The sequence below is a fragment of the Aspergillus caelatus genome (assembly GCF_009193585.1).
Source record: "Aspergillus caelatus strain CBS 763.97 unplaced genomic scaffold BDV27scaffold_4, whole genome shotgun sequence".
Taxonomy (NCBI): domain Eukaryota; kingdom Fungi; phylum Ascomycota; class Eurotiomycetes; order Eurotiales; family Aspergillaceae; genus Aspergillus; species Aspergillus caelatus.
The window spans coordinates 47,336-70,180 of record NW_022475267.1 but is presented as its reverse complement, the minus strand read 5'-3'; the positions used below and the strand labels follow the sequence as shown (position 1 = coordinate 70,180).

Genomic DNA, 22,845 nt, shown 5'->3' with positions numbered 1-22,845 from the left:
TGAGTAGATCTCAGGAACTCTTTTCGCCAGAGAGAAATTCCATTTAAGGGGCCAACCTACGACGGTCACGGCCGAATGATGGGGAGGCAGAGACCAATTTTACAAGTCAAATAAGCCCCTGAAAGGACCAGTGGGGCATTCCTGTACGATAAAATCGGCTCTATTCTAGTATATTCGTCTATGATGGATAGTGAACCGTATTCCGGTATGTCTTAGTCCTCGTGGCTGTGCCAAATTATGACGCGGCCACGGAACCATATGACTGAGGATTATCCTGTCGGTTCCAGAATGGTTCGTCCCCTACAGGGGCGACGAACGACTTCAGTCGCCAGTACATAACGCCGAGTCCGATCACCAAGAAGGACACAGAAGGGGCAAGCCAGAAGGGCAAATTGGTGTCGCCAGCCCCACTGGGAGATGCAAGAGGGGAGAGCAGTAGGAAAACTTGACAAGCGAGAAAGAGATATGGTACCCAAGTCCACACGCGGAATGGGTACTCGGCAGATGGGACGTGTTGTCGGATGATGAAAAGAGCTACCACGACAGCACCGTATATCATCACCAGGAAATACTGGTTCACATCTAGTAGAAAGGCATAAGCATCCCCTGTTTCGAATGTTAGCACATGCACAATTCACTTCTTGATTTTAACCAGCCTACCAAAGGGTAAGAGTAAGACTGCCACTACCGAAGGCCCGAACATAAACACCGATGTCGCTGTGGCTGGGTTACCGGACTTGGACGTCTTGGACAGAATACTAGCCGCGGGAACGATTCCTTCCACTGCGAGTTCCCGGATTACCCGTGTGACTGCGAATGCCGTGGAGATCATACTGCCAAAGGTGGAGAGAGCTACCATAGCCGCGGTGACACGCGAGGCTGCGCTCCCGAAAACGTTGCCCAGAAGTCGGGCGACCAGCTGCACACCGGCCCGGCTAATATCATCCGGTGTAGCGACAATAAAATAAGAGACATTGATTAGCAGATAGAGTATGCCAACTGAGCTGACCCCGAGCAGACCGGCCGCCTTGAGGGTCCTCCGAGGGTTCTTGACCTCCCCTAACACCATGCCTGCACTGTTCCAACCCAGGAAAGATTCTAGTACTTTGAAAAGCGAGACAGTGTAATCATATACCGTGGTCGAAGAACCAGCGAATGGCTGGCGAAAATTGGCACCGGTATCAGCATTTCTTGGAAGCACTCCCACAAGGATGGCAAACGCGGTTGCAAGAATCAACAGGAAGGTCGCAAGCTTTAGTAAGCTTAACGAGTTGACAATTCGTACGCTCCATTCGCGGGATATAGAAAGGCATGCTGCGACCAAGGCCATTATTCCAACCGCAGCCAGTCGCTGCCCAGCCTCACTGGCAGCGATATTGAACGCAAGGAGGGTGTTATCGGCGACTACAATACTGGCCAGGCCTATATGGTTAAGGAATATTAGTACGTTTCCAGATTTTTCCGGAAGACGTTGAGTACAAGGACCATACCCGGGAATCCAAATAGCACATAGAACGCGTAAAGCGTGCTAGCGAGACGGTAAGGGCGAGGATATGCCGTATCAAAGTACACTTTCTCCCCACCAGTGCGCGGCATTAGACACCCCAGTTCCAGGTAGATGTAAAACCCGCAGAAGGTCAGGAAGATTCCCACCACCCATAGCGAAAGTGCTGCACCCACACTGCCGACGCTGAGAAAGATGGAAGATGGTACGGAGAAGATGGCGGCGCCGATCATGCGGTTAGTCCTGCATCGCACTCAGTTTCCGAGATCGACAGCAGGATGAAAGAAACAATGTATTCCCTACAGGAGTAGGGCCGTCGAGAATAGACCCAGGTGGCGTTTATTGTTGAAGTCTTTGTTATTGTTCTCCTCCAGTTCATCTGGCCTTGCCCACAGGGGTTGGCGCTCACAAGCGCTTGCGCCACTCGGCCGACGAGATCGCATTGCTGTGTGGTAACCCCAAGGAGTAATGTGAGAACAGGATAGGAATGCACAATAAAGGGCGAAACGAAGGATATTACTGTTTTTGGTTTCGTGGGGGGGGGGGGAGGAAAACGAGGGAGTATTTTGGAAAAAGGGTGAAAGAAAATATCCGAATTGAGTTTGTGACATTCCAGATTGGCGTCTTTTCCTCATCCACCCGGTGTACCTGCGCTTTTGCCCTTTCTATGAGGGGTCAGCTGAAGCTGCGATATCCAAAGCTCAGTCAATTGGCTGGGAAGAAGCGACGATGCCACATTATGGAGTCTGCCATGGCTACTAAGTGGATCCGCAGTACCAATCGGGTCCTTCAGGGGTCTTGCGATTGGGGAAGATAAAAAATCCGTCAATGGGATCTTATCTGATCGTGAATCTTTGCTGGCGAAAGAAACCGAGCTCGATTGAGGTGTGGTATATGTACTGATTTGGCTATCATATTTTCGCATGAAATGCTTCCAAAATCGAACTTCTGGGTAGCTTTGAGCTATGTACTTAGCTGACAAATGGTTGTCAGCGGCAACAAGTATGGACGTGCGGCTCCCTCCATGGCGAATACCTCCAGATCTCCCTGACTCCTGGTTTACTTTGTCAAGCATCGAATGTAACGTCCGAGGGATACACCCAGCCAACTTCTCATGTAGAGTGGAGTAGCAAGGCACGCATGCTACGAACATTATGAGGCATTTAACACGGCGGAGATCCCGGTAACGAATACGAGAAGCGCCCCGTTAGATGACAGCTGACCTCAGATGTCAGCTAATGGTGGTGAAAGAGGTATAAATCATGTTCGGTGCATGCAGATCTCGTTCACCTTAGAAGAGGCGGCCGACAGAAGGTGCCTATTCCTACGTCTTCATTCTATAAAGCCAAATCCTTACCCTGGTGTCCTCATCCAAGTGCCGCAAAGGTCAAGATACACTATACAATGACCGATACGCAAGTAGTTGCTGAGTGGTATAACCAAAACGCGGCTCTAGAGCACAATCGACTAAATGCTTGCCGCCTCGAATTCTCCGTTTCGCTGAGGGTAATTAATCAGTGTCTAGAGCAGCTACGACAGCGACATGACCAACCATTGAGAATTTTGGATCTAGGCGGGGGAACAGGCCGATACGGTAAGCCTATGCTATTGCTCATGACCATTCTTTTTGAAGCATTCATTGCTTCTGCCCAATATGTGTGTGAAGAGCGGGGAAGCTACCGTAAGAAAGCTTACACTGACAAAATGCGGCTATCTAGCTGTCGAGCTGGCACGAAAAGGCCACTCAGTCACGCTGGCCGATATCTCCAGATCGGAGCTTGAGCTAGCTAAGACCTTCGCCGGCGAATCTGGTGTGACCCTCGACGCCATTGTCGAAGCCGATGCACGAACCATTCAGGTGTATCCCAAGGAAGAACATCCAAGAAGCGTCTTCACGACATCCACCTATGATTTGATTCTCTGCCAGGGCCCAATGTACCACCTTCTCGAAGAATCTGAACGTACACACGTTCTCCGTGCTTGTGCTTCTATGCTTCGTGGCAACGGGATTCTCGCGGTCGCATTCGTCACCCAATATGCGCACTTAAGGGATATCGCCCAACGGGATCCGGCTCGTCTTGCGAAGGAGTTCGATGGTTTTTATCGCGAGTATCTTGCTTCAGGGAGGTACACCCGAAATCCTTCCATGGCTTCGTATCATACGAATGCGGAGCATATAAGGAAATTGTTTCGGACGGTTGATGGGCTATTGAGGACTCAGGATAATATCGGGCTTGCTTTGTCCCGGATTGTAACTTGCGAAGGATTTCTCGGGGGAGGATTGGCCGGGAAGCTGTGCGATCTATTGCCGGACGTGTACGAGCGTTGGGTAGATGTTGTGATGCAGTTTGTTGACGATGAAACGCTATTAGGCAACGCGGATCACTTGCTAGCTATTGCAGAGAGAAACTAATAGTTTAGCTTTGGAGATCGTTATACAGGTCGCTTTTATTGTGATTGAAGTCTGCTATTAGCTTCTAAATAAATAGTTAGGTAGATAGTCTATTCGAGCTTAAAGCCTTGCCCCTCTATAGTCCCCCCGAATTCTCTCCCATCCTGCACATGTGGCGCAACCTTGCCTGCCACGAACTCTCAGCAATCGCAATGGTCTGCCCCGCGATCCTCGCCTCAAGGGTACAATTCTTGTTCTGGCTCTAGTGCTGTCGTATTTCAATTACAAAAATTGTTTCACCAGGCGATATCTCTTTGTAGAAAGGATGAACAATACTATGTACAGAGCACTCGTGGATTAGACATGTTACTCTGCATAGCGTATTCCACCACAGCAGGCTATGATTATATATTGATATAACCTCCATTCTGGTCATAATCTTCATGCCCGGAAAGTGGAGCTTCAGTGTGCAACACTCCATTGCTCTGGCAGGGAAGCAATAGTCGAACCCCCCGGCTACATATCATCTCGCTCGACCATATTTATGATGTCTACAAGTTGGCGCTGTTCACCTGGGTCCGTGAACCACGCACCACCTGGTCTCGGTTAGTAGGTCATACTATGCCAGGAGTTGGTGGGATCCAAGTGCTAACATACACTGCAATATTGCTAGACAAGCCACCACACGGGCGGGCGGGCAGGGATTGGAGAGGGCATTGCCACAGAGTGCTCGAACACGGAATTGCACTTCGCGCTGTGGGTGGATCAGCCAGTTGGCCATCTTGATCGGTAAAGCTTGCTTACTTCAATCTGTTGGCGACTCTTTACGTGCAGGAGCCCTATCTTAAGTTGCTGGGGATTGTAGATTGCCATGAGCAGCATCGAGAGATGATAGTAGGCCACACCGACGACTTGAACGTATCAGCAGGATGGTCAAAGACGGGGCTGTGTCACGCACTCGCTGCGTCCAGGGTGAAAGTGATTTCGGGAAATGCATCCCCCGTCCGGTGGCTGAGATCACCATGGAAGAAGGGCGCGTAGCAGGGAGGTTTGTGCATATCCCAACAGTCTAGCTGATGTCTCAGGGCCTCGCACCGCTCGATGGAGGATGCACACGTGCTCCGTTTGGCCCAGGTTTCTGGATTGGGATCGTTAGGTATCCGGTTTAGCCCGCAAAACGTGAGATCGGCCTTGTTGGGGCGCTGGTTGAGGATTGCGTTGATCATGTCCTGGCGCTGATGAATCCAGAATGCACCACGCCCCAGGCCTTCCTGCCAGGGGCGGTTTTCGTTCTGCACCTCTGTCACGAATGCAAAGCCTCCAGCAGGTGCGACGCATCATCACAGCCGTGGATCGGGGCTGCACATCAAGCTCGTTGGTTAGTCCTCCTTGGGGCAATGACTGTGCTGGACGTGTGCGTACCGCTGATCTCTTCGTAGAGCCGGAGTAACACTGAGGCAGCCAGAATCGCCCCATCGCAGGTGGCGGTCCGGTCATTCAGATCATTCAGAGCGGGAAGTAGAAGCTCAATACATTTCTCGTGGTAATGCTCCGCCTCATCAACGTCGTCATCGGCAAAGCGCTGCAAATGCCTCGCAGCAAGGGCTAGGGTGGAGAAGAGCAGGATCGGACACGTGGGGACAAAGCGGAGAACCTGGATGGAAAAGTCGGAGTCGGTCACATCGAACATGACGCCGGAAATGAGTCAACAAGGTCGCATAGCGTCGCCTGTCCGCGGGGGCACAGGCGACCTCATGATAGAGGGCAGGTGGTTCTGCTGCCAGTACAAAGATCTCTGGCAAGACTAGAAGAGGTTCGGGGGAGACCTGGATGAAATGAGCCTCCGGAATTCCCAGCAATGGCGGCACCAGCGAGGGGCTGGACAATATTGGGGCCAACGTGAGCTTTGAAGAGATGGAGCGAGGGCAATTGGCGTCAAGGTCCAGGGGAGAGTGGAAGTCGGCATAAGTCCCAATATGGTCCACGGTTTGGTTCACAAAGTCCACTATTGACGACGACAATCAGTGACGGCCAGAATTGACAGCGTGGGGCCAGTGGACTTTCGTTCCGGCGGCAATGGTACCCATACTTGGTCATCGCGAAAACCGAACGTACCGCGACTCTTTCGGAAGCGAATATTGTACGACGGGATACATTCCCGACCCTTCTGCACACATGTGCTGCATACTGGCTGCGCTCGATCGCATGAACAGTGTCTAACCCGGCAGGTTTGACTGGTAGGGGTCAGTTCGGGTCATTGGACTCTGATTGATTGGGACCGAGCACCAGGCAGGGGAGGGCTTGCCTCGCTTCATGATGGATTGAACGAGACGGGCAACTGTGCTAGTTGACAGGAATTTCCACCGGACATAATTAAGGTCGGGGTGGAATATGCGGTAGCTGGAGAGGAGAGGTTGATCATGATGCCCACAAAAAAAGCATGGTGGAGGCAGCGGAAAACCGGGAAAGCGAACATCCGCTTTTCCGCCTTTCCTGAATGGCCTTCCCATCTTCAACTATATCACGATCTGCGTCTCATCTCATCCCCACCTGCACCTCCTGCGGATACTATCCGTAGAACGCGGGGTAACCAGGGCAAGCGCCCCCCTCTCCTCTAGCTGTATCATCTTGCTGTTTCCAGACAGATAGGTTCGCTGCCACCGCGGAACAGTCGACGGACTTCACATCACATACGACTGCGATGGCCGATAAACACACACCACCCCGAACACGGCACACCAGTCGCGCCAGCTACGCCTGTTCTCGATGCAAGAAGGCCAAGCGACGGTGTGACATCGCCCAACAGATCGCCCCTGGCGATTCCTGCTCGGCATGCCGTCAGCGGAATGAACCATGCGATTCCCGCCAACGCGGCGAGGACCGACGTCGACAGAGGAAGCGCCATACCAATGTGGAGATTCATGCCAGAATCGCCAGCCTTGAGAATGAGATCAGAAACATCTCATCGCAGAGGAGACCGGTTGAAGGTGACGAGAGGCCGACGAGCGACCACCTCAGCATTGGCGCATCCCGAGATGATGTGTCGCGAATTCGAGATCCGAAGGACCTGTCGGCTGCCAATTCTCCCGGTCCGCTTGGTCCCCAATGGCAGCAAAGCTTTCCCAGCCCGGCTGCTTCGAGTAGCGCTTTGTCGTCGATGTCCGCGCAACCCCTCGACGCGTGCAACACGCACAACCGTGCCGCATCATTCACATCGTCGGCCCGGTGTATGCGATCTTCGGACAAGGGGAAATCCCGCCCCATACACTCGAAACGTTTTCCCACCGGCATGGATGAGGTCACACCACCGGCGGGCGTGCTTCCAGGAGCAGAGGAGAGAAACCAACGCTACTTTGGCGCTTCCAGCATCTTTCCCTACGGCGAACGACAATCCCCGCCACCACGCCATGCCGTCGCGGACCATGTGATGCAAAGGGCACGACTCTCCCCAACCTCGCTGGAAGACTTCACCGAACCGGAGCCGATCGTTTCTCACCTTCTGGATCTATTCTGGGAGTACCAGGCATCACATCTCCTCCTCATCGATCGAGAAATATTTCTGCGGCACCGGAAGCTAGCGCAGGAGGGAGATGGACTGGGTGATCGCAACTTTTACACGCCCTGCCTGCTCTATGCGATCCTGGCGTTGGCCTCTATGATCAGCACGGACAGGGGTGTCAAGCGATACTCAGCAGGACCGGGAGATGTGCCAGGCGACATATTTAACCAGCGAGCGCGGATATTGTTCGAGATCGAGATGGAGACCCCGGCGGTGACCACCGTTCAAGCGGCCGTTCTGATAGGCGCCCGGTATGGCACCTTCATAGACAGCTGCCTTGGCTGGACGTTTAGTGGTACGCAGTATGGCAGTGTATAGGAGCATTTGAGATTGACAGATTCTAGGCATGGCCTTTCGCATGGCTACCAAATTAGCTCTTCACCTAGACTGTTCGAAAATGGTTGCCATGGGCCACATGTCGGAGGAGACAGCCCAAAGTCGGCTGGTGACGTTCTGGGGTTGCTACATTGAAGACAAGTAACCAAGCTCGCCCTCGACTTGGCCTATCTCCCACTGACAGAGTCAGGCTTTATAGCGCATATTGCCAGCGACCGACGATGCTGATGGACTGGGACATCACAATTGCTTCTCCGCAGGAACAGCCTCAAGCCAAACCATACATGTCCCCTCACCTTCTGCCATGGACGGTATCTCTGAACAAACTATGCGGCAAAACGCTGCTGGGGCTTTACGCGCAACGGCACTATAACAATCGTGATGATGGTTTGAAAAGGATCGCATCAGAGATCCACCGAGAACTTTGGGAATGGCAGCACGACCTCCCAGCGGACCTGTCATGGCCGCCGAGTGGGACCACGGCTCGTGCTTCACCTTCAGTCTTAGTCTTACAGTATTGATTGCCTCCCATCGTCTCAACCCAACCGCCCCTTGCTAATCAGTCAGGTAGTATGCAATTCTATTACAATCTCATCCTCCTTCACCGACCCTTTCTAGAATTCTCCAGGGTTCGGCGTGAGATTACCCAAGGCCAAAACTCGCCCACCACATCAACTAAAACATGTGCAATTGCTGCTGCGAATATTGTGCGTCTTGTGTGTGACTACCGGGAGCATTACAATATACGGCAGATCTCACCGAACGCGGTGCACATCATATTCATCGCAGCAACGATTCACCTGATCAACTTTCGACTGACCAACGCCGAACCACATAGCCAACTCCTGCGTGGGTGTATTCCAGCGCTATCGGAGCTCGGGGACTCCTATCCCATCTCCCAGAAAGCCTTGGGCATTCTATCCACCCTTATCAAGCGCGTTGCTCCCCAGGACGAGGACTCAGCCGAGGACCTGGCTGACGGAGACGCAGACGAGTCCAGTGAAAACAGTCCGACCAAAACTGGTAGCCGGGATGCGGAGCAAGAAAATAACAAGACCCGGACCGGTTCCAATGAATGGTTGGCTTCCGAGAATCCAGACCAAAACTCGCCATTCACGCATGAAGACTCTCAAACTGGCCTCTGGCTCTATGGGACAGATGCATGCTCTTCTCAAGACTGGAATGAGCCCCTTGAAGTGCCCCCGCTTATCGATCTCGGGTATCTGCCCGAAGCAGGTTCCATCGATGATCCGAGTCGGACTGAGATCGCTTCCGGTGGCTACTCTGAAATAGCAGCATTGCCACCGGATCTCCAGCGCTACTATGACGAGCCAGTGAATTGGTTTTATGAGGGTGGCTTACCACAGATGGGGATGGGCCTTGATGATAGTGGTCTAGATGTGGAGAAACGTAATTTATTTGATACGTTCTATGGCAAAACCTATGGTTTAAACTGAGAGCAGTCTCAATGTGATCCTTACCCGTCTAGGTCTCATTCCCCCCCCCCCCCCCCGTGTCCACTAGCTGTTTTGCTGCAGGGTCACTTAGTCCCAGATGCATCGGAGCAACTTAATATAAGCCCTTATACCTACTTCACCTCCATGTCTCGCGATTAACTTTAGCTTTGCCACTGTCAATGCATGCTGCAGACTCCCGACGGCGTGGATATAGCCCAATCGTCCGGGTTAAAAAGTCCGCTCTTCCGGTCTATACTTTGCACCGTCACTGCCCTGTTGAAGGAGTAAAGAATCGGACAGCCAGTCGAGCGTATACCAAAATAGGTATAATCGTTGAAATGAAGATCATCATCGGCCTAGCCCCGATGACCCCCGGTCTTCTGGGGTTGTAGGAGAGTGTCAAGCAAGTCGATTCTTCCGAGCACTATATTCAATTATATAGTGGTGGAAACTTCCCAGACTGGTCTGATTCCGATTTCCTATATACTTCAACCAACTTGGGAATCGCCACTCGCATACAACCCGTAGTATATTGAATGATAAAACTCACATAATTCAGGCGCAGTCATGCGGCTTCACATAAATGCAAATCAAGACGTACATAAATGTGCTGCCAAGCGCTAAGAGACATCAAACCCCCACCGGCATCGGCTGCGTCCTATCAACTCGAATAAGGATCTTGACGTGTCTCTCCTTGTTCCTAATCAGCTCCTGGATTCCCTTTTCCTCTAGCTCCTCTAGCTCGATCCGCGATGTGATCATGGAGTTGAGACTCTCGTGCGTAATCAATCCGCGATTGATGGCGTCGATAACGGCCTCGAAATCGCCCTTGGAGAAAGATAGATCCGACTTGATTGTTTTGCCGTAGTAGAGCATGTCGTGCATGTCGATGATTGCCTGGTTTTCTTTTGTCAATACGTCCTGTTCGAGTTCTGTTAAACGAGGAGGGAAGGAAAGGGAACGGCATACAGGTGCACTCCACAGAGCGATGTTATAGTACATGCCGTATTTGCGAATGGCTTTGATGCCCTCTGTTATGGTGGCCTGGACGCCCGAGGCGTCGAAGGCGAAGTCGGGACCAAGTCTGAGACAACGCATTAGAAGCTTTGGGCAGGTGTACGTGATCATGATGCTTGACTCACCCCTCACAGATCTCGTTGGCCTTGCCGGAGACATCCACTTTCGTAGGATCGAAAACGTGCCTGGCCCCCATCTCGATGGCCTGCGCGTGCCGTGCTGTCGATGGCTCGGACATTAAGATCTGACTGACGCCCTTGGCCCGCAGGCACAGCATGACCGCTAGTCCGATAGGCCCGGCGCCAAACACGATTGCCGACTGTCCGGCCTTGATGCCCGCGTTGGACACCGCGTGCCACGCAACAGCCAGCGGTTCGATCAAAGCTCCGGCCTCCAGGCCCATCCCATCAGGAAGGACGTGACAGACACTGGCGGGGATGACGATGCTCTCGCACAGGCCGCCAGGGTTGGCGGAGAGGCCCAGAAATGCCGACTGGTCGCAAATGTTGCGCTTGCGGATTACGCATGCATAGCAACTATCGTCAGCAAGTAGGCCCTCAACCGCGACGAATGACCCGACCTTCAGGTCCACGGATGGGTGAACCTCCGTCACGGTACCGGAAAACTCGTGGCCTAGGATGATGGGCATCGTGTCGCCCGTCAGGGGATGTGGATTCTCCTTGGTCGGCGGCACGACGGGGCCATGGAGATACTCGTGTACGTCGGTACCGCAGATGCCGCACCAGGCCGGGGAGAGCCGGATTTCACCTTCTTTCAGCTCACCCTGGGCTGGAATGGTTTCTAGGCGGATGTCCTTGTTGCCGTGATAGCGGTAGGCTCTGACCTGGTCTTGGCCTTGGTACTCAGAGAGCATGATGAATGGCGTTGAACGGAGAGATTCAAAAGACAGGCTGAGGAGACGGGGATCATGGTAACCTCCTGTGAACGATAGCCATCAACTTGATCTTATACTCGAATGCGCAACGCCGGCACTGCGGAAACATAGTCATCGTTCCCCCGCGGCACGGATCACACGATGCCGCAAACCATCCGGGGAATAAGACCCCAACAGAGCTCTATCTGCCTATCATTAGCAATGGCAAAGAATATGAAGAAGCTCTTGCAATGTGGCCTACAAGGAGGCGAACGTGGGAGCACTCCGCATGGATGAGGGCGCTGATTCCTTCGGAACCCTGTTTCCTTATGGTTGCGCAAAATACAAGTCCCGATTTTCCGCTGTTGGCTGGAGATCTGAGCACCCACTTGCAGCTGAATTAGAATAGAGCACAAGTCAATGATATGTTTGCCTGCTGACCTTTTCTCACGACGTGCCACCACAACCCCCGTGTTTCAGCGATTCAACTCTTGACACTGCAGAGCACGTGGTCAAGGGCGTCTCAATCAAGTGCCGTAGGGCACTTGTGATAGCCAGTGTTGGCTGTTGAGCCTCCCAGCGACGAAATGTCGTCTGTTCTTTGAGAAAGGCAATATAGGACTACCTAAATTTATGTCGCTCGGAAAATGGATACCAGGCGACCCGGTCTTTCATGCCTTTCAATATACATTCTTTGATTCATGGTCAAGTATATCTGCTCAGCGATATTAGATTATTGACAAAGACACATCACAAGAACCAGCAACTCGAAGTTGCGTTGATGGGATGGCATGCGTCTACACACCGAGGTTTGTTGCTGTATGTTTAATTGCAAAGGTCTAAGGTCTACATCAGCGAAGATATTACAACGCGCCCCGGTGAGCCAAATCAAAGTACGTCTACTATACTGAGGTTTTCAAGAATAGTCCTATTCAGTATTGAGACAGCGCCAATTTATCCAAGGGGCTGTTTTCCGTGATTCATCGATTGAAACGTATTAATACATGTTAACCCATTCCCAATACGTAAATCAATTTCCGTCTCGGGGGGGATTTGCTCTGACGACTATCGCCGATTATATCAGAAAGAAGTAGGTTGCGTCAAATTAGAGTTGAGGATCTTGGAGCAGTGCAAATGAAGGCTTTCCGATATCTCAATATGCAAGTCTTGTCGATCTATACTTGGGTAGGCGCTCGTGGCAATCTCCGATTTTCCGATTTTCCAGGGCGTGGATAATCCACAGTAGTATGGCGATACACACTTTATTGCAGCAGGTGTATATAAGTTCAGGAACACATATACATGTACATGGTCTATAGTCGGCTGTCTCACTCTTCTCTACGAGCGTCAGTCACTTGCCCACGTTCAAAATGCCATCTACCGACCTAAGCAAGTAAGCAAGCAAATCCCGATCACTGACACATACTCATACTTCTACCCAACAACAGGAAAGGTTTCAGCCTCAATTCTGGATATACAATCCCCGCCATAGGACTTGGAACATGGCAATCGAAACCAGGAGAGGTCGAGAAGGCCGTCGAGGCCGCCCTCCGCTGCGGCTACCGGCACATCGACACCGCCACAGCCTACGGCAACGAAGCCGAAGTAGGCGCTGGAATCCGTGCTTCGGGAGTGCCTCGCGAAGAGATCTTCCTTACAACAAAGCTTCACAATCAGTGGCACATGCGAGTGTCTGAGGCGCTGGACCAATCGCTTCAGAAACTGCGAACCAACTATGTCGACCTATATCTCGTCCACTGGCCCTGCGCCACGGACCCCGGTGACTTGACCAAAGTAGTACCCGATTGGGACTACGTCCAGACCTGGGCTGAGATGCAGAAGCTCCTATCTACGAAGAAAGTGAAGAGCATCGGGGTGTCCAACTTTGGCATCATGCATCTGGAACGCCTGCTCCACGATTCATCCTGTCAGGTGAGATCATGTCGCATCTAACGCCCCAATGAATCCGCACTGATGGACGATATATAGGTGATTCCTGCCGTAAACCAGATTGAGCTGCACCCTAACCGGCCATCTCCCAAGCTTGTCGCGTATAACACGTTGAAAGGGATCCACAGCACCGCGTATTCCTGCCTCGGGTCCACTGGCTCCCCTCTATATAAGAACCAGACCCTCCTGGACCTGGCCCAAGCCAAAGGCAGATCTGTCCAGCAGGTCCTAATCAGATGGGGTCTCCAAAAGGGCTGGTCAGTCATTCCGAAGTCCGTCAATCCAGACCGAATCAAGGGCAACCTGGTAGTGGACGGATGGGACCTGACTGACCGCGAGATGGCTGCGATTGATGCTATTCCGCAGCGCTTCAAGGTTTGCGACGGCAGCTTTCTACCGCCGGTGATGCACGGTAAGATTTTCTATGGCGACGATGAATAGACTGCACAAAGAATGCAATGTTCCAATATGAAAGTTGATTTTAGGAATCGTGAGACGCTTTTCGATTTCTAGATAGGGCAGAAATTGCATGTTGGCTATATTATAACTCTGCTACTGCCATGTAGTAGATGTTTGTCCATTTCGATTAAATCAGTTCGGGCTATCTTTAGCCATAGAGACGGTGGTCGGGCGTCAAGGTTTGTCTTGCGTCTGGTCCCGAAATAGCAATTCTTAGCAGGTCATGGCGTCTCATGTGATGATAAGTATAAGTATCAATTGGCCCGTGTTCATTCCTTGAAACCTCAGCTGTCAAAGCAGGTGACTTGCCCTGATTAAGGCAGGGGTGCAGTGTTTGCACAAACACCGCAGTGAGATCGGGGGGGTGGGGGGTAGTTTAATTTTCAATTTATTTTGTTTTACTAAATAGTTATATATAATGTACGGTGGTGCATTGGTCCTTTTGCCCGTAGGGAATATAGTATGCAGACTCAGCCGGCAATGGCGGGTCCTCCGACGATACAGGGGCAGCTCAACAATGTCGAGGGTGGTGGGCAGATTGGTGTGGATAAACAGTTGGCGGCACTGGCTGGAGATAAATTAGAGAAGAATTGATTAGATGTTAACATTGTATAGTGAGCGCTGAGCATAGAGATCTGTCTCGACTGGCAAGAAGGACATTGTGCCGTATGAATGGGGGTTTTCATGAAGCTCTTTATTTGGCTGATTGTCCAAGGGAATTAGAAGCGGTGCTTAGATAAGGCCTTGAGCAGGATATTGCATCAAGAGCGAATCCGATGGCCTATAATTGAGGTGAGTGTCACTTACATTTGGGCAAAAAAGCAACTTTAATTTGAGATTTGCTATAATGTACAACAAGAAAGGGCCAATATTCGCTGAGGTAAAGAAGGTATTTGCTCAGCTATCAAATCGCCAAGCGGACCCTATGGAACTACTGAAATGAGGCAATGAGAATAGAGGTAGGGAAGTATTGACCTATGCCAAGTATGGCTCATGGCCAATACCTTCAAGAACCGCCTTAATCCTGAGGGCCAACTTCTTCGAGTGGTATCGACTATGTTGAAGCGCACCAACCATAAGCCACAGGTCTGGCACACCGGTCAACTTCCACGCCGAGTTGAGCTCACCCTCCTCATCCATCCCCCAGATCGGGTTGAACCGGTCAGCAATGTCATCCCCAAAGATCTGTCGTACCGATTCGACAGTATTCGAGAAGCCGGTAGCAAGAATGACGAGGTCATACTTTTGCTCTCGTTCCCCATTTAGCACAATGTGGTCTTCGGTGAAGCGGACTGGGTATCCTTGCTCTACTTTGATGCTGCCATCAATGATAGCCTGGCAGGCACCGGCCTCGAAGTAAAATGCACCATTCCTGGTATAGGCGAGAGTTTGCTGACCAGTGTCACGCTGACCTCTCCAGACTCGGAAGCCAGCCTTTTCCATCTTGGCAAGCAATTCGGCGTCGGCATTCCAGATGTCTTTGGCCGTCCGACGGAATAGCTCTTCGCTGGGACCAGTAGGAAGGCTGTTGGCTACTCGGTCGGTTGTGTCCATATCGGGGTGTTTACCGCCTTTCGGCTCGTAAAGGGGCGCAATCATCTACGCCAATCAGTCTTGCTAGATCCTAACGGGCAAGGAGATCATACCCTTGGAACGGACTCCTCTAGTGACATAATGTATGTTGGTGACCGCTGGAGTAGAGTTACATCGATACCACGGCGAGCGAAATCGTATGCAGTATCGAAGCCAGATGAGGACGTTCCTACAACTAGGACCTTCTTGCCAACCCAATCTCGAGATGAGCTATGATGAGTGGAGTGTCTCACCGTACCCCTAAACTCCTCAATACCGGGGATATCAGGGACAAATGGAACACCCGCAAGCGATGTAGCAAGGACCACCTGTTTGGGGTGAAGCGTGCGGGTGTATTTGCCTTCTTTGGTACTCCGTTCAACAGTGATCTCCCATCCACCCTGAGGTTTCTTTGAGGTAGAAATGACGCTTGAATCGGTCCAAGCCGTCAGCTCAAGAGCACTCGCGTACCATTCGAGCCAGTCACCCATCTTGGCGGCCGGTGTATACGTTGGCCAGCGCTCCGGGAAAGGGAAGTAGGGGAAATGGTCTGCCCAGTGCGGGAGGTGCAGGGAAAGATATTCGTATCGATTGCGCCAGTTATCACCGATACGCTTGTTGCGCTCAATGATGAGGGCATTTACTCCTAGAGCCTTAAGGCGTGCAGTAATATGAAGCCCGCTGATAAGGTATGAACAATTAACACCTTTGCGTTGGGATCCCGAACAGTAAACAGTAGCTCACCTGTGACCTCCACCGATTACGACGACATCAGGTTCGATGCCATCCAAGTTGTTGTCCTCCATTCTTTGCTCATACCACGATTTGTCTCCGGTCATATGGCCGTCCTGCGGGGGAAGCTCGGGGTGACCATGAAGGCCCTCGATAACAGTGTGGAGAGTCCAAATCTTATAGCCTGATTTTGTTTTGATAAGATTCAAAGCAGCACTGGCACTAACCTGGTCTGTGTCGAAAGAAAACAAAATTTGAAGCCAGGCCAGATCCGGATATGGCCTCTCGACTGACGGAGCAGGGTCAATGAATTGATAATTGCGGGTTGGAGTCCGAGGAAACAGGTCCGATGCTGCTTTTGCGATGTGTTTGGGCGTATTGAAAGAACGATAGTCCCAGCTGAACACAAGTTTGTCTCTCCAGACCCCTATCGAAATGAGACTAGGGCAACGAAAGGGAGGCTATTGGGCCACATACCACTGTCTAAGAACAACCCTGCAAATGCCTTGAAATCGCCGCCCTGGATGATCTGTTTTAACTCCTTCAGAAACTGGTCTGCAATCCCTTGCTTGTTTTCATCGTCTTCAGTGGTGAAATCAAGAACGTATTCGGTCCCATGGGTCGGAAGAGGGGAGTTGTACTTCAACGCATACATGAAGTCATCGGCGATGGGCTTTTTCACTGTGTTGTTGCGGTAGAGAAAAGGCGCATTTTTTACGCTGTCCAGGTCGCTCTGGGTCACAGACTTGAAACCATTCACGACCGTCATCTTGGTAAATCTGAGGTTATTCTAGCTGGATCAATGAATTCGTCTCACCATAGGGTAGTGAACAGTGCGAGTATATATGCAGACAGCTATCTATACAAAGTCATTTGCTACGGAAAAGCGGAAAACAGAGAAGCTAACTTCCCCGCTCTCAGAGAAATCGGCTATTCACACCAATTGCCGATTTTCCGGGCTCAGTTACAGCAAGGGGTCTTGTAAGGCGTTGGGCGATAGAACTCACTTGATATCATACCACACGATAGGGCAAGATGGCGCCGAAATAGGCAAGTTCGGTAGTAAAGCTTAGTGCACGCCAAGTGCATTATCCGTTGCGACAGGTACTCCGTTTCTTAATACCACCCAACTTGTCCTATCCCCGAGAGCCCTGGGGATCGATGATGGTAGATTATGAAGTCACCAGTTATACGACTAGCGAATTTGACCTATGTGAAATAGGCATATAGAATATCACTATTTTCACTTCTTCCATAGACCAGGAAACACCTGCATGATCTACTCCACATCCTTCACTGGATTATACCCATGAAAGCTATAACGGATGCGTCCGCTGCCATTCCGTGCGTAAATACCACTATTATACAGCTCATCCACAATCTCCGAAGCCCCAACACAAACATTATCCCCTTCAACCCAGTCTAGTGACTCTAGAATCATGGAAACTCCCTCTGCAACGCTTGGCGTGAATCCTAGTTGTAACTAGCTCAGGGCCGGGCAAGATATACTCTGAGGCAGTTCGAGCGAGTATAAACTATCTCGGAGTAAGGAGCTCTGACTGCCTTAAAACTCAAACTAGATGAAAACTACCCTTGTAGAATTCATTGCTAGTATAATCAAAATATTGAGTAAATTGTCTTCCTGATGAATCTTAACATTTCCCTCATATACGGTATCCTATACATCTGGTTCGCTTCGGTGCTGGCGAGCAACAACTTCATGCGTTGATCGTTCGAAGCCGGGTTACCTTTATTAGCCATCGCCATGTTTCACAACCTGGGAATCAGCTGGTCATGCACGTTACCGGCGTATATGTGTGTCCTGTTTTGTGCCATATCCTTTCTTCCTTTACTTTCATGGACGGAGACTTCAATTGGCGAGCAAGTTTTTTCGTCGCAATATCTCAGCTGGCGGCAACGCTGCTCCTTTTCTTCGCTGTGTTCTTGTATAATTTAATCCTATAATACCCTTGCTTTTCTGTGTATAGTAATAGGTGTAACAACAATACCTTTATGTTGAATTAATTGATTTTATAAGATTGAACTGTAAACACTGATGTAAGATTGCCTTATCTCCGGAAGATCATTGTTCCTGTCCAGTCCAGGAATTCTTGAATGAGGGACCCATCTTTAATCATCCACACTAAAGCCTGGACCTTTCAAAGGGAATCCACAGGATGTTTTGCCTGATCTGGACGTGAACAGTGCCAACCTATGCGGAGATCAATTCTCGACTGGTCTCTTCTCCAGACAATGCGCGATAAGACCCCGTCCAAGTGGCACGGTCCGTATACGGACCGTGTTTATCCACCGCGGGGTCTCGGTAGAAAGAGCGTCAAAGCTCAGTAGTGGCCAATTTCTTGGCTTTCTGTGGCTCCTCAGTCGCTAACCTTAAGATCCGATCTTGGATCCATGGACGAATCCGGCACTGGCCCCTCACCGTCTTCCGTCCACGGTCCGTGATGGACGGAAAACATGATGCTGAATCTGAGGAAGCCACATCTTATAAAAGGGATTGAACCACAGTCAGACTTCTCATGATATCCAAACCAGAGACTCTGATCCGGACTTCTGATCAGACAGCAATTTCCTAACACCAACACACGCAATGGCAGCTAAGAACGAACGCATTATCATTATCGGGGCGGGCATCTTTGGCCTGGGAACCGCCCTGACATTGAAGGAGGAGGGTTATCGCTCTGTGACCGTCCTCGACCGAGCCATGCCCCCTGTTCCCGATGGTTCCAGTAACGACATTTCCCGTGTCATTCGATTCGATTACGGAGATGAGGTATACGCTCGCATGGGTAAAGAGGCTTTCGACCTATGGAAGACCCCCGCCTACAAAGAAGCCTTCCATCAATCTGGATGTCTCTGGGTGACTCAGGAGGAGACCCCCGGACAGCCTGTGCAGCCCGCCGCCAAGGAATACAGTCGCAAAACCAGAGAGATTCTGACCAAGATGGGCGAGCCCTGGCACTCAGTTCCCACCGTGGAAGATTGCAAGCGGGAATTTCCTGAATTGACTGGCCCATTGGCCAACCCGGGCTTCTACTCCTTCTTCAACAACTCGGGCGGATGGGCAGATGCAGGTCTAGCATGTGCTCGTGTGGCAGCTCGGTGTATCGCAGCGGGCGTGTCATTCATCACTGGCCCCGATGGCCAAGTGACCGACTTCGAGAAGAGGTCCGACGGCACCATCGAAGCTGTCCGCACCAGCAGTGGCAACCGCATCACCGGTGACAAGTTCATCGTCGCCACCGGTGCCTGGACCGCCAGTCTTGTTCCATCCTGGAACTCCATGGTCGCCGCCGCTCAGATCGTGGGATACATGCGCCTCACCCCCGAGGAGATGATCCGGCTGAGGAAAATGCCTGTCTACTTCAACCTCTCCACCGGATTCTTCTGCTTCCCTCCCCATGACGGAACCAATATCTTGAAGGTCGCCGTCCACAGCTACGGCTACACCCACTCGCAAAACGGCATTTCTGCTCCCCCAGCTGCCCCGCCATCTGCCCGCGCCAACTTCATCCCAGATGAGGCTGTCGAGCGTCTGAACCTCGGTATGAAGGATCTCTTCCCGGACCTGGAGCCCAAGGGCTGGGAGCGGGTCGCGCTATGCTGGTACAACGATACCCCGACCGGTGATTTCATCCTGGATTATCACCCGCAACACAAGAACATGTTCATCGCCACCGGTGGTAGCGGACAGTAAGTACCCAGAATCTACAAACAAGTCTGGTATCAGAACATACTGACTAAATCCGGTCACAGTGCCTTCAAATTCCTGCCCGTAATCGGCAAGTACGTCGTCGGATGCTTCGAAAAGAAGCTCTCGCAAGACCTGTTGCAGAAATGGAAGTTCCCCACCGAGTACAAAGAGCGCTTCCAGGGCGATGTATTCAAGGGAGACGGAAGCCGTGGAGGCCCTGAGAGAAGAGAATTGACTCCTCAGGAACATGAGAGATTTGCTGGCGCTTTGACCGCCGCTTCGACAAGGCAGAGCAAGCTTTGAAGAGAGACGCTGATACTTTTTTTTCCTGGAAAAATATATACCCGCTGAACTGCAAACAGTTGTTTGTAATGTGAGATGAAACTTTGTTACGTTTGACTTGAAGAGAGTTGTTTTGGATTAAGAATGCGTTCTATCGCAGGCTACAACGACAATAGACTGCTAGATCTGTGCGCTTTTATTGTTTCCAAATGAATATGTACATACACTCTTAAATCATTTCCTTTTCCTTACTTTTCCCATCGTGCTGGATTCATCATAAGTCATTTAGAGATCGTGGTATCTTATGCGAGTATGGTAGGTGTCCATCCAATACTTTTATTTCCTCACAACTGCTCCGCGACGTAATCCCCAAACATCATCCAGTCGGGCAAGTCGGGGATTGCCGCATCGAATCCATCGTTACCAGGTCTTTCTGGAAAGGGCCACTCAGATATAGGATCGGCGCCTACGGTGCCCAGAACCCGCCCGCTGAGAGAGTCTATCCCTTGCTCGGCGCCTGGCCCAGTTGCAAGCAGGGACTGATCGGGGAAATTCGGACTGATAGTTTCCATCCGTTGATACGGTGACGGGACCAAGTCCCCGAGTTGTACGATCTCAGCAGGGGTAAACGACGAACTGAAGTCGAGAATATTCCACATCAGAGCTTCGTCCGCCTCCGACATTCTTGGGATAGTGGACGGAGTGGGCATGCGGGTTAACTCCCCGGAGAAAGTGTCCTGGCTATAATATAGCGACTTGTAGTTCTTCTGTCTTGCAGCTAGTTTATTTACCCGGTTGACCTGCAGAACCACCATTAGCAGAACATCACATATCGGCTAGGGCTCAACATACCAAGACACCCATGTTTTCCCAATGTGTCGACAGGTCGGTCATAAAATCAACCAACGTTCGGAAATCGCTGTTGCCGAGTTGTGCGATGTGTGGGTTTTTACTGGCCGTATTCTCGAGCTGGATGGTGGCGGCAATTGCACAGAGGTAACCGATAAACGGGTCGTATAGTCGGATGTCAACCTCGTCCATTTCTCGAATGAACCGAGCAATCCACCTTGAGTGAATAAGGGAGCTTTCATAGGACTTCTGCAGAAAGGTTGCGGGTATGTTTCCGTCGATGTGGCGTAGTTTAACCATGTTTACGAATGGATGGTGCAGCAGACATTGAACGGAGTGGAATAAAAATTGGACACACAGCCAGGTGCACAGGTACGAGCGACAATGTGGTTCTTCACGAGCGCGTCGTCGGAAATCGACACTGCGATACCGATGTGTATCTGCGAAATGAGTCTCGAACTGCATCCAGTCGGATTCCAGACCGGCCAGCGCCGATCCTGATCGCCAGGGGGGTAGCGCATCCTTATCGAAGGGCTCAAAGACATAATCGGTGGTTTTGCCCCAAATTGAATACAGTCGAAGAAGACAGCCCAAAATGCCATGGTCAAGTTTTTCTCCTTGCTTCCCGGGTCCATCGTGCAATGTTCCACGAGCCAGAGACTCCTCGCCAGAGAGTGAGGCTGGCGTATTCGGTGCGGGGAAAAGAATGGTGAAATGCTTGTCCGCAAGACACAGTGAATAATCTCGAGATGCGTTGTAACTGCGATCCAGCATGAAAAAGGCCCAGGTAATGCGTCTTCTTTCTTCCGCTTCCGAGTCTGTGAGGGACGACGTATACTTATCTTTGTTTAGGCCGGCCGATTGAATCGTCCGGAGACCCAGTGCAACAGATGAATACCCTCGATGTGATTGGCCGTCGGCGAAGTCCACCTGAGCCATGAGAAATGTTCCCTGTAAAAAGGACAGACCTAGTTTACCGCTCTTGTACTGATTTGACAAGATATCCCAGGCCTTATTGGCATAGTACTTTGTGGGAGGCACATCGCCTCCAGTGGGTCCCGGCGAGCGACGCGAGATCCGAGAAGTAAGAGCCACTAATGGGAATGCGATTTCTGGGGGTAATGACAGATCTCGGCTCAAAAGCCAATCCTTGGAGAAAACACAATAAGGCTGGTCGTGAAAATGGGCGAGATAAAAGCCTACTTCGGATTTGACAAAATCGGATGGGAGCGAGGATCTGATCAGTTTCAGTCCATCGGCTTGGCGTGGGAACGGAGATAACATATGATACGTACCCCAGAGAATAATGACGTTCCTCATTTTGGAAACCGAATGCTACCGGAGAATTACCCATGCTGCGATGGCCATAGTCATGAGAGGGAAGTGAGTTTCCGCTCGCCACTCCAGTCAATGGATTATTCTTCAATAAGAATTCCCTGGAAAAAGCGCAGGGGGAAATTAGAAAGGATTGACTTAGGGAGCCCAAAGTGAAAAACCACATAACGCACGTACTGGAGAATGCTTGCCATCTTGTCTAATCTGTCCTCTATGCGCTGGAATCGTTCCGAGCTCGACAGGTTTGCCTGGACGATCGCGCAAGAAACTGTCAACCGAATGGAACGTACAGGGAATGCAAAGAAGTTACCAGGTCATGGCGGTACCTACATCTCCGGGCTCTCCCGAACCACGTTCCTGTCCATTGGCAGGAGAAGCTCTAGTAGTAGCAGCACGACTCGGGGTGACCTGCGGCCCGTAGGAGCAGCGCTGCCCGAGCCTTTGGCACAGCGAGCATGTCGGCTTCTCACCTGGACAGCGCGCCTTCTTCCGACTGCAAGGTACCAAGCTGTCAGCTTTCTATTTCACGCCATCCTCAAAGCTTGTTTCCAATTGATCTACGATGAGATGGAGATGATTGTGCGCCTTTTCGGACATATTGACATTGTACATACCGACAAGGTCCACAGGCCTGCCGCGTACGTTTCAAGGAGACTTTGTGTACCGTATAATTATCATTCGGGGCACTCATAGTCTTCAGTTCCTGGGGGAAACCTTTTGGCAGTAGTGGATGATAATCATATCGGATCAAAATGATAATCGAGGTGGTTGGCGCCATTCCTTCTTCGGCATGGTCGGTGGCGGGCCACGTGAGC

At 51.1% G+C, this 22,845-nt stretch overlaps 11 protein-coding genes across 11 annotated transcripts; 5 read left to right on the top strand and 6 right to left on the bottom strand.

Annotated features, from left to right (window-relative positions):
• Nucleotides 1-235: 235 nt before the first annotated feature.
• Nucleotides 236-1,947, bottom strand: BDV27DRAFT_152183 (amino acid/polyamine transporter I; the record flags this gene model as incomplete). The annotated part of the gene is made up of 4 exons (XM_032071510.1): nt 236-606; nt 661-1,422; nt 1,491-1,747; nt 1,808-1,947. The coding sequence occupies 4 exons, from the start codon at nt 1,945-1,947 to the stop codon at nt 236-238; spliced, it is 1,530 nt and encodes a 509-aa protein (XP_031933379.1).
• Nucleotides 1,948-2,820: 873 nt separating this feature from the next.
• Nucleotides 2,821-3,966, top strand: BDV27DRAFT_119606 (class I SAM-dependent methyltransferase). Its single transcript, XM_032064903.1, has 2 exons — nt 2,821-3,098; nt 3,223-3,966. The coding sequence occupies exons 1-2, from the start codon at nt 2,909-2,911 to the stop codon at nt 3,915-3,917; spliced, it is 885 nt and encodes a 294-aa protein (XP_031933378.1). The 5' UTR covers nt 2,821-2,908; the 3' UTR covers nt 3,918-3,966.
• A 51-nt stretch (nt 3,967-4,017) lies between these two features.
• On the bottom strand, nt 4,018-4,374 carry BDV27DRAFT_119605 (uncharacterized protein). Its single transcript, XM_032064902.1, has one exon. The coding sequence runs from the start codon at nt 4,339-4,341 to the stop codon at nt 4,159-4,161; it is 183 nt and encodes a 60-aa protein (XP_031933377.1). The 5' UTR covers nt 4,342-4,374; the 3' UTR covers nt 4,018-4,158.
• Nucleotides 4,375-4,412: 38 nt separating this feature from the next.
• On the bottom strand, nt 4,413-6,211 carry BDV27DRAFT_152181 (Zn(II)2Cys6 transcription factor; the record flags this gene model as incomplete). Its single annotated transcript, XM_032071509.1, has 8 exons — nt 4,413-4,492; nt 4,554-4,650; nt 4,701-4,807; nt 4,855-5,196; nt 5,319-5,501; nt 5,578-5,901; nt 6,012-6,130; nt 6,183-6,211. The coding sequence occupies 8 exons, from the start codon at nt 6,209-6,211 to the stop codon at nt 4,413-4,415; spliced, it is 1,281 nt and encodes a 426-aa protein (XP_031933376.1).
• A 386-nt stretch (nt 6,212-6,597) lies between these two features.
• Nucleotides 6,598-9,248, top strand: BDV27DRAFT_152180 (Zn(II)2Cys6 transcription factor; the record flags this gene model as incomplete). The annotated part of the gene is made up of 4 exons (XM_032071508.1): nt 6,598-7,750; nt 7,800-7,932; nt 7,982-8,305; nt 8,363-9,248. 4 exons carry the CDS (start codon nt 6,598-6,600, stop codon nt 9,246-9,248), a joined length of 2,496 nt encoding a protein of 831 aa, XP_031933375.1.
• Nucleotides 9,249-9,878: 630 nt separating this feature from the next.
• Nucleotides 9,879-11,139, bottom strand: BDV27DRAFT_170024 (2,3-butanediol dehydrogenase; the record flags this gene model as incomplete). Its single annotated transcript, XM_032075190.1, has 3 exons — nt 9,879-10,145; nt 10,218-10,332; nt 10,391-11,139. 3 exons carry the CDS (start codon nt 11,137-11,139, stop codon nt 9,879-9,881), a joined length of 1,131 nt encoding a protein of 376 aa, XP_031933374.1.
• A 1,370-nt stretch (nt 11,140-12,509) lies between these two features.
• On the top strand, nt 12,510-13,530 carry BDV27DRAFT_140491 (Aldo/keto reductase; the record flags this gene model as incomplete). Its single annotated transcript, XM_032069663.1, has 3 exons — nt 12,510-12,532; nt 12,588-13,071; nt 13,129-13,530. The coding sequence occupies 3 exons, from the start codon at nt 12,510-12,512 to the stop codon at nt 13,528-13,530; spliced, it is 909 nt and encodes a 302-aa protein (XP_031933373.1).
• Nucleotides 13,531-14,523: 993 nt separating this feature from the next.
• BDV27DRAFT_170023 (flavin-containing monooxygenase) lies at nt 14,524-16,621 on the bottom strand (the record flags this gene model as incomplete). Its single annotated transcript, XM_032075189.1, has 4 exons — nt 14,524-15,147; nt 15,195-15,801; nt 15,865-16,279; nt 16,330-16,621. 4 exons carry the CDS (start codon nt 16,619-16,621, stop codon nt 14,524-14,526), a joined length of 1,938 nt encoding a protein of 645 aa, XP_031933372.1.
• Nucleotides 16,622-17,179: 558 nt separating this feature from the next.
• BDV27DRAFT_119598 (uncharacterized protein) lies at nt 17,180-18,026 on the top strand (the record flags this gene model as incomplete). The annotated part of the gene is made up of 1 exon (XM_032064901.1): nt 17,180-18,026. A coding segment is annotated over exon 1 (187 nt), but the record flags the coding sequence as incomplete, so codon positions are not given.
• Nucleotides 18,027-18,043: 17 nt separating this feature from the next.
• BDV27DRAFT_78787 (NAD(P)/FAD-dependent oxidoreductase) lies at nt 18,044-20,029 on the top strand. The gene is made up of 2 exons (XM_032077594.1): nt 18,044-19,563; nt 19,627-20,029. The coding sequence occupies exons 1-2, from the start codon at nt 18,461-18,463 to the stop codon at nt 19,865-19,867; spliced, it is 1,344 nt and encodes a 447-aa protein (XP_031933370.1). The 5' UTR covers nt 18,044-18,460; the 3' UTR covers nt 19,868-20,029.
• A 161-nt stretch (nt 20,030-20,190) lies between these two features.
• Nucleotides 20,191-22,808, bottom strand: BDV27DRAFT_152175 (uncharacterized protein; the record flags this gene model as incomplete). The annotated part of the gene is made up of 6 exons (XM_032071507.1): nt 20,191-20,646; nt 20,699-21,932; nt 21,991-22,131; nt 22,208-22,278; nt 22,361-22,523; nt 22,645-22,808. 6 exons carry the CDS (start codon nt 22,806-22,808, stop codon nt 20,191-20,193), a joined length of 2,229 nt encoding a protein of 742 aa, XP_031933369.1.
• Nucleotides 22,809-22,845: the final 37 nt, after the last annotated feature.

Coding starts and splice junctions, on each gene's coding strand:
- BDV27DRAFT_119606 (XM_032064903.1), top strand. CDS start 2,909: ATGACCGATACGCAAGTAGTTGCTGAGTGGTATAACCAAAACGCGGCT. Junction 3,099..3,222: donor CGGGGGAACAGGCCGATACG/GTAAGCCTATGC, acceptor GCGGCTATCTAG/CTGTCGAGCTGGCACGAAAA.
- BDV27DRAFT_119605 (XM_032064902.1), bottom strand. CDS start 4,341: ATGAAGATTATGACCAGAATGGAGGTTATATCAATATATAATCATAGC.
- BDV27DRAFT_78787 (XM_032077594.1), top strand. CDS start 18,461: ATGGCAGCTAAGAACGAACGCATTATCATTATCGGGGCGGGCATCTTT. Junction 19,564..19,626: donor GCCACCGGTGGTAGCGGACA/GTAAGTACCCAG, acceptor ATCCGGTCACAG/TGCCTTCAAATTCCTGCCCG.